General features: G+C 38.3%; 3 protein-coding genes across 4 annotated transcripts; 2 read left to right on the top strand and 1 right to left on the bottom strand.

The window, feature by feature from the left end:
• Window positions 1-5,235: 5,235 nt before the first annotated feature.
• On the top strand, window positions 5,236-6,989 carry LOC109149709. The gene is made up of 3 exons (XM_019297643.1): window positions 5,236-5,422; window positions 5,550-5,616; window positions 5,736-6,989. The coding sequence occupies exons 1-3, from the start codon at window positions 5,345-5,347 to the stop codon at window positions 6,629-6,631; spliced, it is 1,041 nt and encodes a 346-aa protein (XP_019153188.1). The 5' UTR covers window positions 5,236-5,344; the 3' UTR covers window positions 6,632-6,989.
• A 318-nt stretch (window positions 6,990-7,307) lies between these two features.
• On the bottom strand, window positions 7,308-10,679 carry LOC109149708 (anaphase-promoting complex subunit 8-like). Of its 2 annotated transcripts, XM_019297642.1 has the most exons (5): window positions 10,634-10,669; window positions 10,385-10,542; window positions 9,937-10,261; window positions 7,833-9,083; window positions 7,412-7,684 (listed from the first exon to the last, which is right to left on the bottom strand). In XM_019297642.1, the coding sequence occupies exons 2-5, from the start codon at window positions 10,468-10,470 to the stop codon at window positions 7,613-7,615; spliced, it is 1,734 nt and encodes a 577-aa protein (XP_019153187.1). In that variant the 5' UTR covers window positions 10,471-10,542; window positions 10,634-10,669; the 3' UTR covers window positions 7,412-7,612. The 2 variants fall into 2 exon arrangements, with proteins under 2 accessions (XP_019153186.1, XP_019153187.1); XM_019297641.1 differs by having other exon boundaries at window positions 7,308-7,684; window positions 10,385-10,679.
• A 2,928-nt stretch (window positions 10,680-13,607) lies between these two features.
• LOC109149326 (E2F transcription factor-like E2FE) lies at window positions 13,608-16,045 on the top strand. Its single transcript, XM_019297044.1, has 10 exons — window positions 13,608-13,853; window positions 13,989-14,109; window positions 14,191-14,268; window positions 14,408-14,461; window positions 14,544-14,652; window positions 14,739-14,806; window positions 14,926-14,998; window positions 15,095-15,156; window positions 15,289-15,697; window positions 15,779-16,045. Exons 1-10 carry the CDS (start codon window positions 13,786-13,788, stop codon window positions 15,868-15,870), a joined length of 1,134 nt encoding a protein of 377 aa, XP_019152589.1. The 5' UTR covers window positions 13,608-13,785; the 3' UTR covers window positions 15,871-16,045.
• The last annotated feature ends 101 nt before the right edge of the window (window positions 16,046-16,146 follow it).

Here is a 16,146-nt window from a genome sequence, read left to right as displayed (position 1 = left end):
CCTTCAATGGCCAATGCTGGCGGTGCTTCTCTAGCCAAGGGAACTGGGCTGGCTGATGGGCCCAGTACAACCTCAGGGGACACTACCGTGGGGTGAGACACAATCTGAGTTAAGACTGGACTGGTCGCCCAAGGGAGTGCCGGAGGCGTCGCTGAGATGTCAACCTGTTTCTCCAAGTCTGCAAAAGGGAAAACATGCTCATCAAAGCGCACATGGCGACAGATATAGACTTTTCCCGATGTTAAATCAACACATCTGTACCCCCTAAAGGACAACGGGTAACCTAAGAATACGCAGGGTGCCGACCGATACTCTATCTTGTGCCGATTGTATGGCCGAAGATAAGGGTAACAGCGACACCCAAACACTCGAAGGAATGTGTATGGGGGTGACACTTTGTGTAGAAGACTGTATGGACTTTGAAATTTTAAAACGGACGAGGGCAGATAGTTTATTAGGCACGTTGCTGTTTCAAAAGCGTAGTCCCAATATTGCAATGGGACTGAACCATCGGCCAGTAGGGCCAAGCCGGTTTCGACTATGTGACGATTTTTACGTTCTACCCGCCCATTTTGTTCATAAGTGTATGCGCACGATTGCCGATGGTTTATACCATGATTAATGAAGGTGTTATGCAGTTTGCGATACTCCCCTCCTAAATCTGACTGAATGGACTTGATAGAACGCGAAAATTGGCGTTCTACCATGACACGGAACGACTCAAAAGTTTTATATATATCCGATTTCACCCGTAAGGGATAAAACCACGTGAAACGGGAGAAATCGTCAACGAAGAGTACAAAGTACCTATAGCCACTAGCAGAAATTACATGGGCAGGGCCCCAAATGTCGGTATATAATAAATCCAACACATTTTGACTACTTAAAGGAACCCTATCTAAAGGAAATCTGGAAGATTTGCCCATATGACATGATTTGCACGACTCCAATGCTGTGACTTTATTTGTTGCAACTGGACACTTTTGTAACACGCGACTTTGGACGTTTGAATGCGGATGGCCGAGTCTCCGATGCCATATGGTGGGTGTTGTACGAGAGGTGAGATAAGCAAAATGAGAGTGCGACACCGGGAGTTTATATAGGCCACCCTCCGTGAACCCCTTAAGCAGTATTGCCCGAGTTATGGAGTCCTTCACAAAAAAGCAATTCTTGTGAAATTCAAAAAAACAGTTATTTTCATTAGTGAATCGCTGGACCGACAGTAAAGGAACTGACAACTCAGGAACCAATAAAACATTAGATAATTTTAACTCTTTTGACATGGATGGTACAGACGCATGACCAACATGGGATATAGCCAAACCTGCACCATTTCCTACGCGCAGGACATCACCACCGTTGTATTCGTCAGACTGAGATAGCAGTGTGTGATCCGGCGTGGCATGAGCCGAGGCTCCAGTATCGGGGAACCAGCCGGCAGCAGCTCCGGGCACAGCATCATCTCCGGACAGTGCAACATGGGCCTGCGCCTGATTCTGTCCGGCATAGCGCTGGAAGCAGGTGACGGCAGTGTGACCATCGACGCGGCAGATCTGGCAGCGGGGGACGCCGTTCCGGCCGCGACCACGGCCTCGTCCACCTCGGCCACGGTTGCGACCCTGGCCGTTCAAGCCTTGCCGGCCGCCTCCTCCAGTTCGACCACGGCCAGCATAATGTGCCGCCGGCGCAGCCGCAAAGGTGGGATCGGAATGCACCGGGAAATCTTCTGCATGAATAAACTCCTGTGCCTGCAAATAGTCTGAAATTTGAGAGATTGTTACCGGAGTTCCCGCGGCCGTAAGGGATGACGCCATAGCCCGATATTCTGGACGTAGTCCCCTGAAGACGAACAGATTCTGTTCATCAAGTGAAATTGGTCGTCCGGCTAACGCAATATTCTCCACTAGTATTTGCGCACGGCCGAGATACTCGGCTGCCGTACTGCTTCCTTGGCGTAACGAATGGAATTGGCCGAGGAGACTTAAACAACGCGCGCGAGTGGAACTGCTCAACGCCGTGGTGATGGATTCCCATACTTCCCGGGACGTCGCACGGCCTACCGCTAAATGCATTACCTCATCCGAGAGGGATGAGATAAGCAGAGACAAGATCGCTTGGTCTTGTTTGATCCACGCCTTATACTCGGGATTCGGGATCGGAGTCGGGGTGGCGGATGCGGTCGCGGACTGACCGGAAACTGGCGGAGCGGTGATGACCGGCGGTGGGCATGGGATTTCGCCATCTACAAACCCCACCAAGTCTTGGCCACGGAGAAACGGTACTAGCTGAGTCCTCCAAAAGAGGAAATTGCGCATTGTCAATTTGATTGACACGAAGTGATGCGCTCCGGACAGAGGATTGGAGCCGGAGGCCGGAGACGCACCACCGGCGGCAGTCACAGTCCTCTCCGACGAGTCACTCGACATGGCAGCGTACGGTGGTTGGTGTTTTTCGGTGAGGGTGGGGGATTTTTTGGAGAGAGAATCGACCTGGTGCTCTGATACCAGATGAGAATGATAATCGTTGATTCAGTTCTGAACAGATTACAATAGAATACTAAACAGATTGAGTCTAACGTAAACTACTCCTATACAGTAGGCTAGTCAGACTAGTAGACTATTGACTTATTCTAATATAATTATAACAACTATATAATAGAAATAATAATAACATGGCTAACATGGATGTCTTTAAAACATCAACAAAAATTGTTATTTATATTTTTACTTCAATCTAGTAGTTTTAAAAAAATTATTTAAAAGAAATTAAAAAAGATACGGAAAATTATGTATATCCATTCTATTTACGAAGACTATGTGGTCTAATGGTACCCGGGTTGGACTTCCATTTGAAATGTTGTGAGAGTAGTTCATACTACATTGTAATAGAGCCAGCAAACATTTTCTTTATGCACATGAATACAAGAATTTGACCGGTACGTGAAGCTGAGATCATTAAACCTTTTTTAAAAAAAAAAAATTGCTTTGTCCATCATTGAGCATTAATTTTACAAAATGCTAGAGGCCCCTAATATATCAATGTGAAAACATCTAATTGGTAACTAACTTATATTTTGATTAGTGGTAAGGTAAACTGATTAATGACACTCAATAAATGAATGCCATGTTATGAAGAAAAATATTGGTGGTAAAATTTATGAAGGGAAGAAAATATTTTCCATCTTGCAATCACGTGAGGGACATTTAATTATTTGATGCTAAACATTATGCAGAACACATTAAGGGTTGATTAAGTTTGTCGGTGATAATTATATATGCATTCTTTTTTTTTTTTCCTTAATTTATTTTATAAAAAAAAAATAAACAGGCACTATAAATTATTACATGAATCTTTGTCAAGTTGGACCAATAATATGCATGCAAAATGGATGGCCAAATGGGTTTATCCTTGTTGGGTAGCATTTCGAATCAATGAACATTGTATTTTAATTTGTAAATGATCACAATTTATTTACACTTGTATCATCTTTGTTATAGGCATATGATGAATAGAGCGCTATCAACCATGCTAAATAAGGTTCGTATATATAATTATATTGCATGAAACAAGAGCTTTGATGACTAGTAATTAAATATTGTGATTAATTTTTCTTATTATTGCTATAATTGTGATTCTTATTATATAAATAAGACCTCCCATCATCCCCTATTACTCTAACTTGTTGCCACCAAATTAAACCTAACTACTCGCTAACACTTCAATGTACATTGACTTCTGCAAAAAGGGCCACCAATTTTACCTAATAAGCTAAGCTATCCACATTTAAGTTTCAGAACCCATCTCTCCAAAGAATCCAAAGTTTTTTTTTTTTTTTTTTTTAAAACTAAATATCTCAACTTACGTTAGACTATATCATAAGTCTTTAAGACCTTGTCCCTAGAGCTGCTTGAGAAGGTAAATCATAAATTGTTCAAAAAGCCTCTAAATCACAGTAGAAGGTGCATCTACGTATAAAAAACTTTCACCGTACTGATACCTCACCACAAGTTTCAACAGGATTTGAACTATGACACTAGAGCAAGACTAACAAGGCTGGTTGCAAGCCATATGAGCTAGCTATATATGAGGAATAATGAATTTATACAAATATGGGAATGGCAACACTTACGATATCATAAAAAAAAAAAAAATAATAATAATAATAATAATAGTAATAACGGGTCTAAGCCCTCAAGAAAGTTATTATACACACAAAGACATATAAAAGTGATTATGATGAGTCGTCACTCAATATGTAAATTGGAATTCTAGTAATGTTTGGAAAGATATTTGGCAATATAGCAAATATACATTGCAAGAATAAAGCATGTGTTTGAATGAGCTAAGAGTGGATAACGACGGGTAGCCCAAATGGAGCAAAATAGATACAAAGACAATGGATATCACACGTCTCTGTCTCACATCAATTTCCCCAAATGCAACAAGAGACAAGCTGAGTCTAAGTGGGCCTCAGTTACAGGCTATGGAGCCAGAAAGCCCAATTAGCATTGGAGGAAACAGCCCAAAAACGAAATTTTGAATTCCTCGGCCCATCTCGACTAACTCTTTTTTTATTTTCTCCATATCACACGAAATTTGTATGATACATATTGTTGGATTGTAAGCTTCTTCTCTTAAATTCCCAACTCCAAGAACTCCTTACACTTCAGTTTGACAGAACATTTAAAACGATGTAAATTCTGGTGACTTACGAATCAACAGACAGGACACACAAGGGATCTATTCTCTTTATAGACATAATCAATACACTGTCATCCTCGTAATTTAAACATTGGTGTTTTCTCACAAATATTGTTATAGTGTAAGCTAAGTTGATGGTACAGCTCCAAAAAAAAAAATTGGAGATGAGTTTTTTAGTTTCAAGAGTTGCGTAAACCACAGCATAAACCTTAGCTTTACAATGACATGTCCGTCCTAAACCGAAACCAGCCGTTTTCTTGCACAAAGTAGTTTACATCACGATTTATCTTCATAGTACGACGGCGTTTTGTCTGCGATGTTTCTGTGATATTGGTAACCACAACATCTTTCCATTTGTGGCCCCTGAATTTCTTGCATTACTGGTGCGCTAAAATATGGTAATATTGTGAATAATGTGGAAAAGCAAGGGTAGTCTTGGGAGCGTACACATATAAAGAGGCAGTGGGGAAAGCCTCATTTTTCAGCGTCTGAAAAAGCGCAGAGGAGTTTCTGTTATCCTTTTTGGTAGTTTTTGTGTAGCTCCGTCACTCCTTTTCTCTCTCTCAAATTCTTGAGATTTTTCCGTCCACTCACGATAGGGTTTCTCATCGATTCATCCGCTTCACACTCCGTCGTGGCAGCCATGATTTCCGATTCAATCCCCAAGGCTTCGATCCCCATGGCCTCTTCTAACCCTAAGGATTTAGCAAAGAAAAAGAGGGTAATTTCAATTCTTCTTTTGTTTTGTGCTAATTCGTTTTTCATTTTTGTCTTTTAAGGTAATTGTGTTGCTGTGATTGGGTAATATTTTTCATTTCTGTATTATTTTTTTTATTTTGGAATTTCAGTCTCATCGTTCGGCCAAGTTGAAGCAGTACAAGCTTGATGCTAGGCGCGAGCAGTGGCTTTCACAAGGTTTGTCAAAGATTTCTTTTTGTCGTTGAGTTGGAGACTGGTCTTGTTTTTTTCATTTCTATCTAAAATTTCGCATTTTGTTTGCTTGTTTTGTGATTCTGGTTTTTTTTTTCTTATAGTGAAGAATAAGGGACCAAAGGAGGAGCTGAATTGTCTAGGAGGGACTTGTGGTAGTGTGAAAGGTGTGGATGAAAGGCCCCGGTCTATAGAGAAGCTAGAGATAATCCCTAGGGGGGAAGAGGATAATGAAGGATCGGTTAACAATTACAGTGATTTGGACTCCCCTGCTAACAGCCCCACCAACCACCCAAGCATTGTCTTGGGTGGGAATGATTCCGGTACAAACTTTAGTGGGAGCAGTGGTAGTAGTAGCAGCAGTAGCACCAGTTCCAGTGGCCAATGTTGGTCAGGGAGCATGAGTGAAGAAGATGAGGAAGGGAATGATGGTTGTTTGGATGATTGGGAGGCTATAGCTGATGCTTTGGCTTCCATAGATGAGAATCATGGAAGTCAGCATAATTCTAGTTTGGATTCTCATCATGGGAGAAATGAAAGTGTTGTTCAATCAAGTTCGCAGGCAGAGTTGTTGGGTGTAGATAATTCCAAGGCAAACCTGGAGACATCCAGACCCCCTGCAAATTGCCGAGCATGGAGGCCTGATGATGCATTTCGTCCTCAGAGTCTGCCCAATTTGTCCAAACAGTATAGTTTTCCTATGAATTCAGAGCGACATTACCGTGGAGGGTCTGTATGGGGTTGTAGGAATTTATCAGTACCAACATCATGTCCTATTTGCTGTGAAGATTTAGATTTCACAGACACAAGTTTTCTCCCTTGTTCATGTGGGTTTAGGCTGTGCCTTTTCTGCCACAAGAGGATTCTTGAGGAGGATGGACGCTGTCCTGGTTGCAGGAAGCAGTATGACTGTGACCCTGATGAGGGGGAAGCAGCTGTTGATTCTGGCAGCCCAGCAATCCGATTGGCTCGTTCGTGTAGTATGATCTCTAGGTCCTAAGGAAGAATCTCTTCCCAATGCACATGTATGCTAGGTCCCTTTTACAGTGTGACTTAAGTGTGTTCTTACTCTTGTTAGACTATCATTAGACTGATTTTTCATAGTAGCACTAGACATTGATATAGGAATATGATTCTGGAAAGCACAAGGGAATTATTTTGGTTCCCTTGTGATTTTTCATCGGATGTATGGTGCATGTGCTGAATTAGAAGAAGAATATTGCTTATGTGAGTGAGTACTGAGTAGGCTTGGTGGTATAGAAATTTAAAATGCAGAATTTGACTGCAATAAAGTTCTCTTTGTTGGTTTGATTTTGCACTTGTCCTATCAATAATGTGATAATATTAGATTTGGTTAATGGTTTTGTACAACACATATTCTATTATTGTGTTTGCTTCTTACCTGTAAACCTTTTAGTTTCCAGTGAACCATACTTTGGTTTTGTTATTCACTTTCACAAAGAAATTGTGGGTTTGATGTGTATTTTAGCATGCATGCTTTTGGGCATGGGGTGCAAGATGTTTGAGACTCCATTAAAGTGCTAATAAGAAACAAACATCTCTAGCATTGCATTGGGACTCATTTAATTGATCATTGGACTTGAAAATGTTACTGGAACTCAATACCTTTTAACAGACACTACTCATATTTTGCAGAAGATAAGTCAAGATAGATATAGACCACTGAAACTCCTTTTTGGTACCTGTTAACTGATAAATGAAAGAGAGTACAGTTTATTGGCTTCTAACTCTTCCAACAATATCACCAATACAACAACAGTAAGACAAGAAAAAAATGTTTCTAAATTGATAAGCTGAAACAGAATAAATACACACAAAAAATTTTCTGGTTTCAGACTATAGTAGTTGATGGTCCATTTGACCACCCCTGGCTTCTCACTCTATCTCCACATCCATAAACTTAGAAGCTGGTCTCGGCTTCAAGATAATTTCTTTTGCAATTCAGTGACAATTAGGAATTTTAATGTGGAAAGTGTTCGACATCCCTTGCATGTCTTATTCCTCGAAGCAGACTTTTTGCTGTTTCCTTCTCCTGCATGAATTGCAAAATTCAGTGAAAAAGAATCACCCAATATTCGGGCACAAGTGCCACTCTAGCTGTCATTTAAAACTACTCTGCACTTATTAAACACAGAGGGGTCTTTAAGAACAATATAAAGAAGAGGTAGATTTTAACTTACAGGACCAGCACAGTCAAGAAGCCGGGTACAATAAACCTCTGCTTCTTCAAATCTCTTTTGAGTTTTGCAGTGTCTGGCAAGAAACAGTAAAGCCTCAACCATGTTGGGTGCTTCCCTGTCCTCAGCATCCATCTTCTCCAAATCCTTCTGGTAGTAAAATGCTGCTTCTTCAGAACGTCCAAGTTCAGAATGCAATTTCGCTAGCTCATGAAGTGCTATTGCTTCCCGATCATTGCATTTTGCTGCCCTTTCATAACATTTGATTGCCTCCTCGAGCATATGAAGCTGCTCTGTTTTGTAACATTGGGCCATGGCGATCCACAGTCTAGAATCACTTGGCTGCAGGAACACCGACTTCTTAAAATAATGAAGTGCATATAAGGGCATTCCCATCATTTCATATGCTTGCCCTAACCCATACCAGGCCCGATAATCACGTCCATTTATGTCCACAGCCCGCCTATAGGCATCAACTGCTGCTGGAATGTTTTTCATCTCAACATACTCATGACCCATAAGTGTCCAAGCTGATAAAAAATTCTTGTTCAGTTTCAGTGCCCTCCGAAAATATATAACAGACTTCTCATGCTGCCCCTTCAAACTGTAGTAGTTCCCAATGATGCAACATGATTCTGGCCTGTATTTATCTGTCAAAACCACCCTATGGGCAATGCTACTTAAAGCAGAAAAACACTCCTTTGCATAAAGCACATTGGAATACATGTCCATATCATCAATCCTATATGGGTCATTCCTTAGTAGATCATCAAATATAACTTCCACTTCTTCAAATTCACGGAGGTTGTACTTAGCTTTAGCAATCTGGGCCTGGATGTAGTTGCTAAAACTGAATGTTCCTTGTAGATGCTCATATTTTGCCAAAGACTCATTATGCATTCGAAGCTCTTGGTAAGCACTGGCTAGGAAAAAGTCTTTCATCCAGTGATTAGTAAGGTTAAGGTTATTTAGTGTCTCTATTCTGGTGCACAAGGATTGAAGCTCAGACCATGCACTCCAGTTCCATGGAAAGCTGCTCACAGACTCCACAAGTACTGTCCTAGCAAGACTGTCATTGCCTTTTTGCTTAAGAACAAGACCATACAGGTAAAGACAAAAGGAGTCAATTGTTCCACTTTTGAGAAGTGCTGACAACTCCCTCTCAAGAGAAACCAGTTCTTGGTTCACAGCATCACTTCTGCCTAAAGATCCTTCAAGTTCTATTGTTTCTTCTTCTTTACGCTTCTCACCCGCCTTCACAGAACAAAACAAGAACTGAATGTCTACAGCACTTTTGCAAAATATATAAGAAAACTTCATATCTTCTCTATTTAAAACACAAGACTTTATGTATATGAATCTTATGTTGCTGAATCAAGAATCAAATATCATGAGTTCATCATTTTCAGTGCATTCTGAAATCCAGATAAATTAATGGTCATTTGGATAAGTTTATTTTTAGATTATCTACTGCTATAAGCACTAATACTCATTCTTTACTATGTTTGGATAGGCTTATGACTTCTCAAAACTTGTTTGAGCTTATTTTCTACTCCACAGCCAAGTGCAAAGATTTACTACTTTGACATGTCTACTGCTTTCTTTGCATTTAACAACGAATGCAATTTCATTTATTGAATCCTCCAGTGTTTATACTTTTACCTTCCATCTTTGTTGGTGAAATTATGGAGGGAATGCAGAATAGGGTAGAAGATTGACATGAGAATGAAAATTTGAACATTCATTAAAACCCATAATAATGGAAGACCAAGACATGGCTTTCATTTGGAAGAATCATAAAATCCCTTTAAATGCATTAAAACGACATACTCTGCATCTCTTATCCCCTGATTCAAGTGAATGCATATTTTTCTCCTAAATTCCTAATAACCTAATTCTCAATGGAAAAACTAAATTGGTATGGGTAAATTATCTTTCTATCAGCACCATTAGTTTGTGCTTCCAATATATAAGTTCTACTGTTTTTTAAGGAACATTAACAAGGCCCCAAATACACCAAACTACCAAGTGAACAACATAAATCATACAGCAGACTGGCTTCAATTTAAATAGAGATTAAATTGATAGCAGGATTGAAAGCACAAACCAAGTAAAGGGAGTAGTAGCATAAGAACTTGGCTTTCTTGCTCGTCTGATCCCTGAGCACATGTGCAGCTCTCCGGTACTCCCGGCAATCGAAGTACGACTTTGCGAGCAAATAAAAGTCGCTATCAACTGCGTCGTACTCATCTTCCAGCAATGATTGGCTGGCAACATAGGACACACCGGCGGTAGGCGTGGAAGTGAAAGCTGACTCGGGAGTCGCGGTGCGGAAGCGGCGGCGAATGCTCGAGCTTCCACGCTGGAATCGGGTGTGGGATGAGGAGTACTTTGACGGGTCTTGCTCGATCCCAACTAGCTGCTCCGCTGCCCTGTGCCAATATTCGGTTTTTATTCATAAGAAATTTAAATTTAAATAAATAACAAAAGATGGATGGTGGAAATTTACGAAATAAGGGGTTTAGGGTTTATGCTTTTGGGCAGGAGGGGCTTACCATTTGGCGGCGGAGTACAGGCAGCGGTCGTTGAGCTGACGGATTGCGGCGCGGAGCTCATTTCTGTAGTTCTCTTTGGATCCCATTTAAATTTGTGGATACTTTACTCTTCACGGGATAATCACTTGTGTACAACTGAGAAGCATATGTAAGCGAGTGTTATTTGCAAATGGAAATTAATTACACAATGGCTATTAATAGTCTATGGAACGGTGGTGCAGATTCCGGTGATTTCACCGGCGACCGAGTTCGGAGCTTTTCAACAACATTGAAGATACTCCGTAGATTTCTAATACCGGAGTAGTAGAAAAACTATTGAGTATTTCTAAAAGAAAATTCAAATAAGAGTAAATACCAAAATGGTCTCTCGACTATAGTTAAATTTACAAATTGGTCCTCAATTTTTAATTTCAACCAATTAAATCCTTAACTTTATAATTTTAACACAATTTGGTTATCTGTCTATTTGACCGTTTGTTGACTGTGATTTTTGAGGATATATATGTAATTTCATGGTCCATCATCAGTTTTTTAAGGTTCCGGTTGCATTTTCAGACCGCACTGTTACATTCGAATTCACTGCCGAAAGCAATCTACCAAATTCGGTTGCCTTTCTTCATCCTCCATTTGGATTCAATGTAGTTGAGTTCGTACCAGAGCGAAAAAGACGACGTGTTTCCGAACAGGTGCAACGTCATCCTGGAGGCCTCCACGTGCTCCGACGAAGCTGAAGGTTCTTCTGGAGATCGTCGATCACGGTCAACAAATGGTCAAATAGATGGATGACCAAATCGTGTCAAAATTGCAAAGTTAAGGACTTAATTGGTTAAAATTGAAAGTTGATGATCAATTTGTGAATTTAGCTATAGTCGATGGACTATTTTGGGTATTTTATTCCGAATTTATTTATACCTTTAGTCAAAAATTTTTGGATCAAATATTGATTTGATCCCACAAATATTAGCAAAATGACAGTTTCGATCCATATATTTAATTTATATTAATTTTATCATGATTAATATTTTAATATTCATTTTTATCCACGATTATCATTTTAGTGTTTAAATTCATCACACCGGTCATTCCTCCATTTAAGATATGCCGAAATATGTCCACATGGACCGCTCAACGGATCATAGAGATGAAAGTTAAAAAGAATGACTCGGGATCGAGTTTCACCAGCCACAGTGTGGGAGCAACCTCCCAAACAGGGAGGCTCCTAAAGATAGATAGTTTTTATCCTCAAATTAAGATAGATGAGGATAAGAACTGCAAAATATAAATATTTTATTCTAAAATATAAATAATCGATTCTTATTCTTGATTCTTTTTTGTTTGTTTTTTCTTTTTGCAAATTATTCATTTTTTTTTTTTTTTGAAAGCCAAATGAATCAAATTGCATTAGCCACCACGTGCTCAATAAAAGAAGGAGGTATATCCTTCCATAGTGAACGTCCTGCTACTGCAGTTACATGTTTAGATAAGGAGTACGCCACATGATTGGCCTCCCTATTAATAAAACAAACGAGTTCCAGGCAAAGCACTAATTAAACGATTACAAGTCAAAATAGTGAAACTAAAATAATTGCGAAACGAACTAGCATAACTAAGACCCGAGACCAAAACTGATGAGTCCGTGTAAATTCTTCCACCTGAGTACCCATTATCGTTCAACCAAGAGAGGGCTTCACACATCACCATTGCTTCCACTATGAGAGGATCATACGGACACGCCAAAGGGTCATTATATTCATATTTATTATATTAAAAATAGTAAAATAATGGGTATAAATAATTTTAGAACATTATGGCTTCTCGAATTACGAATTTTTTATTTATTGCTAACATTATTATTATTAAGTGTTTGACGGGAAGTTAAAAAGGAAAATTTTATTTTTTAATAATAGTATTGATTGGAGTATTGATGGAATAATGTTGTTGAATATGAATATGAATTTTAATATTGTTGTATTGTATATTTGTATTATGAATATGAATTTTAATGTAGAATTGAAGTAAGAATAATAAACTAGGAAACAATATATTTTATTATGAATTGTATTACACTATTTTACAACGTAAACCTTAATAGTATATACTGTTTTGGGCAGAAAGTTCAAATTTATGATTTTGTTTTATTAACAGTATAGATATAGATATATATTATTAATAACCGATTCGTTATATTCATATTCATTAGATTATTAGTAAAATAACGCGTAGAAATAATTGTAAAACATTATGACTTCACGAATTAAATATTCTTTTTCCGTTTTATTTCTAATCTTATTAGTTATTATTATTAAGTATTCGGACGGGGAAGTTAAAAATAATGGTTTTGTTTTTAATAATTGATTCTTTTCTTTTTATTTTTTTACAAAATATTTCTTATATTCATATTCCTTAGATTAATAGTATAATAACGGGTATAAATAATTTTAGAACAATATGGTTTATCGCATTATGATTTTTTTTTTTTTTACTACTAACCTTATTATTATTAAGTGTTTGCGTAAGAAGTTAAAAAGGAATATTTTATTTTTAATAACAGTATTGATTGATTGGAGTAGTGACAAAATAATATTGTTGAATAAAAATAGAAATTTTAATATTGTTGTATTGTATTACGAATAAAAATTACAAACTTTAATAGTATATACTGTTTTAGATAGAAAGTTAAAATGAAGAATTTTATTTTTATTAATTGTATAGATTGCTTATTGGCACCAAAGAGATTTGGGGTCTTCTCCTTCCCTCTCTTCCTATGAAGTATTCATATAGAGGAGATTCAATATGTCTTATTAAACCAAAAAAAAAAGATAAGTCTGTAAAAATTTATTTTGTAGAGTTTTCCTTCTGTTTTGTTAGACGAAATATTTTCATTTCATTTATTTTATAACCAAATGCACTTTGAATTTCCTAATCATTTAGACCGCTTAAAAGGGAAATAAAATTGGTTTCAGAAAAAAAAAAGGGAAATAAAATAATTGAGTAGGTGAATTTAATAAAGCAAAACAAGATCCTAGTACGTGAGAACGGCGTAATTAGTTTCCCTACATTTCCTAATTCCTACACTAGCCTTTCCCAAAATCAGCAGAGTCAACGGCAAATCCGAAATTAATACGGCGTTCAGAGGACAGAAACGTCAATGCATACCAACAGGGCGCGGGCTCCCAGATAGAGTGCAAAAATAATTGGGATTCAAATTCCCGCTTTAACGATAACGAATTCGAAGTTTGAAAAAAAGCCTCCTTTCCGCCCCCGCCATTGCTAACAAAACAAACTAACCCTCCCATCTCCATTTCTCTCTCAAATCTTAAATTCTTTGCACCTTTATATACACATATACATATACATGCAAAGAGCAGAAATTATACTTAGAGATAAGGAATTGATCTGATATGGCTTCGAAGGATTCTGGATCTGTTTACTCCCGAAAACAGAAATCTCTCGGTCTCCTTTGCTCCAAGTACTCTCTCTTTTTCACTTCATGTTCCTTCTGAAAAATCGATTCTTTTGTATGAATTGGAGAATTGATTGGTGCGTGTCTGTAGTTGTATGCGTATTTGTGTACTTGATTAATGTGCCGTGTGGATTTATGCAGTTTTTTGAGCTTATATAATCGCGAAGGCGTCGAAACCATAGGGCTTGATGACGCAGCAATGCGGTTGGGGGTTGAGAGACGGCGGATCTATGATATCGTGAACGTTCTGGAAAGCGTTGGTGTAAGATCTTTTAATTTGGTGATTGGGCCGGGTTTTGGATTGCTTGGATGAATTGTTTAGTTGTTTACTGGATTCTTTCAGGTTCTTGCGAGAAGGGCTAAGAATAGATATATGTGGAAAGGGTTTGAAGTGGTTCCAAATGTTCTCCAGGAGCTCAAGGTACAATTGTTGTTTTGCATAATTTGTTTGCTGCATACCGTAATTTGTGGAAAGGGTTTGACCTTCATAATTTGCTTGCTGCTAGAAATCAGGAGTTGAATTTACTTCATTTTTTTTAATGATTTCAACAATGGAACAGGAAGAAGGTCTAAAAGAGGGGATTGGTGCATCTGATAGAAGTTTGTCACTGCAAGTAAGTTCTTTTAGGGCTTAAATTTGGTTATTTTATCCAAGGTTATTGCCAGCACTAAAATGCATATCGTTTTCCCTATCAGGTGTCAGACGATGACGATGATATGCATCACTCAAACCCCAATGCTTCAAATCAGAATGACAAATCTGAAGCAACTTCTGTTCTTAGGCTAGCAGGGCCTCCTAGGACTGGTATTTCCAACTTCAATTCTCTATCAATCATGAAAAATGTTAGCTTTCACTTCTTGTTTGCCTTATATACATTATGCATTTAACAGACAATAGAAAGGAGAAATCTTTGGGGCTTCTTACACAGAATTTTATCAAACTTTTCCTCTGCACCAATGTGAGTTGGAAGTCTTTTGATTGCCAAATCTTTCATTTTCATTTCACTCTATGAATGTGTTGCAACAAAAAAAGAAGTCCTCAAACCCATCAACTTTGTGTTTATTGCTCTTCCTTCAGATGGAAATGATTTGCCTGGAGGATGCTGCAAAATTCTTGCTGGGTGATGGAAGGCCTCCATCAATGACAAAAAGTAACAATCCTTTATTTTTGGTTCAGTAATTTGAATTCTTGCAATGATGGTTGATCTAGATCTGTTTTGATTTACAGTCTTTCTACCTTTTTGCAGATAAAGTTAGAAGGCTGTATGATATTGCCAATGTTCTGTCTTCAATGAAATTTATTGAGAAGGTAATCATCCAATTTGGCTAAATATTTTTAAAGCAGCTGCATCACATAAACATTTGCTAGGCAAAGCCTAGTATCAATTTGAATTTTGTAATAAAGACTTTTAAAAATGCTGGTCTATTGCTTGATGTACAGACTCAACACCCGGAAACAAGAAAACCTGCTTTTAGATGGCTGGGGTTGGAAGGCAAATCAGCTGACATGTCAGAGATTAATTTGGGTTGTAATCAATCCAAGAAGAGGGTATTTGGGACTGAGCTCACAAACACGCCTATTAAGAGGTGTAAATTGGTCCCCTTAGTGGATGGTGATGCAGCAGAGACAAAGCTGGAAGCCCAAATCAAATGCGGGAGTCTGGACTGTGAGGCCAACATATCAACTTTGGATCCTGGTTCAAGAACAAGTGCAAAGGGTTATCAGTTTGGTCCTTTTGCTCCTGTAAGTGTGCCCAAAGATGAAGCCCATGAAAGTGGTCACGGATCCCAACTACTTAGTGATTGTGAAAGTTTAGCATCTACTTGTCGCCCTCAGTATCACAACCAAGGTATAAGTCTTGAAACAGTATAACTATATAGATATATGAAGGGTGTTGTAATGGAATTTTGTTTTGTGTTTGATGTTTCAGCATTAAGAGAGCTGTTTCATCATTACGTGCAAGCATGGAGTTCATGGTATTCAGAAGTTGCAGGGAAGAATCCAATTGAAGTGCAATCCTAATGCTAGCAACCATTTAAAAAAACAAAATTCGTTGTATTGTGAGATAATAACAGCCTTAGCAAACATGTGGTAGTCTGATATTCATGCAAATTCTTGTTGCATCAAACTTGTTGAGTCTTTACAGGAATTGACTTGAGTTTTATTCCATTATCAATAAACATCACCCCTTCCAGTATATCAAAGGATATATATGTTTGTTTGTTTGTTTTGCTACATATATTGATTTGGTTTTGCGGTTTGAAAAATGTTGGAGAATATTTGCTAGTTAAAAAAATG

Source organism: Ipomoea nil, unplaced genomic scaffold (assembly GCF_001879475.1).
Source record: "Ipomoea nil cultivar Tokyo-kokei standard unplaced genomic scaffold, Asagao_1.1 scaffold2159, whole genome shotgun sequence".
Taxonomy (NCBI): Eukaryota; Viridiplantae; Streptophyta; class Magnoliopsida; order Solanales; family Convolvulaceae; genus Ipomoea; species Ipomoea nil.
Note: the sequence above shows the minus strand (reverse complement) of the source record. Positions and strands in the feature narration are given on the sequence as shown.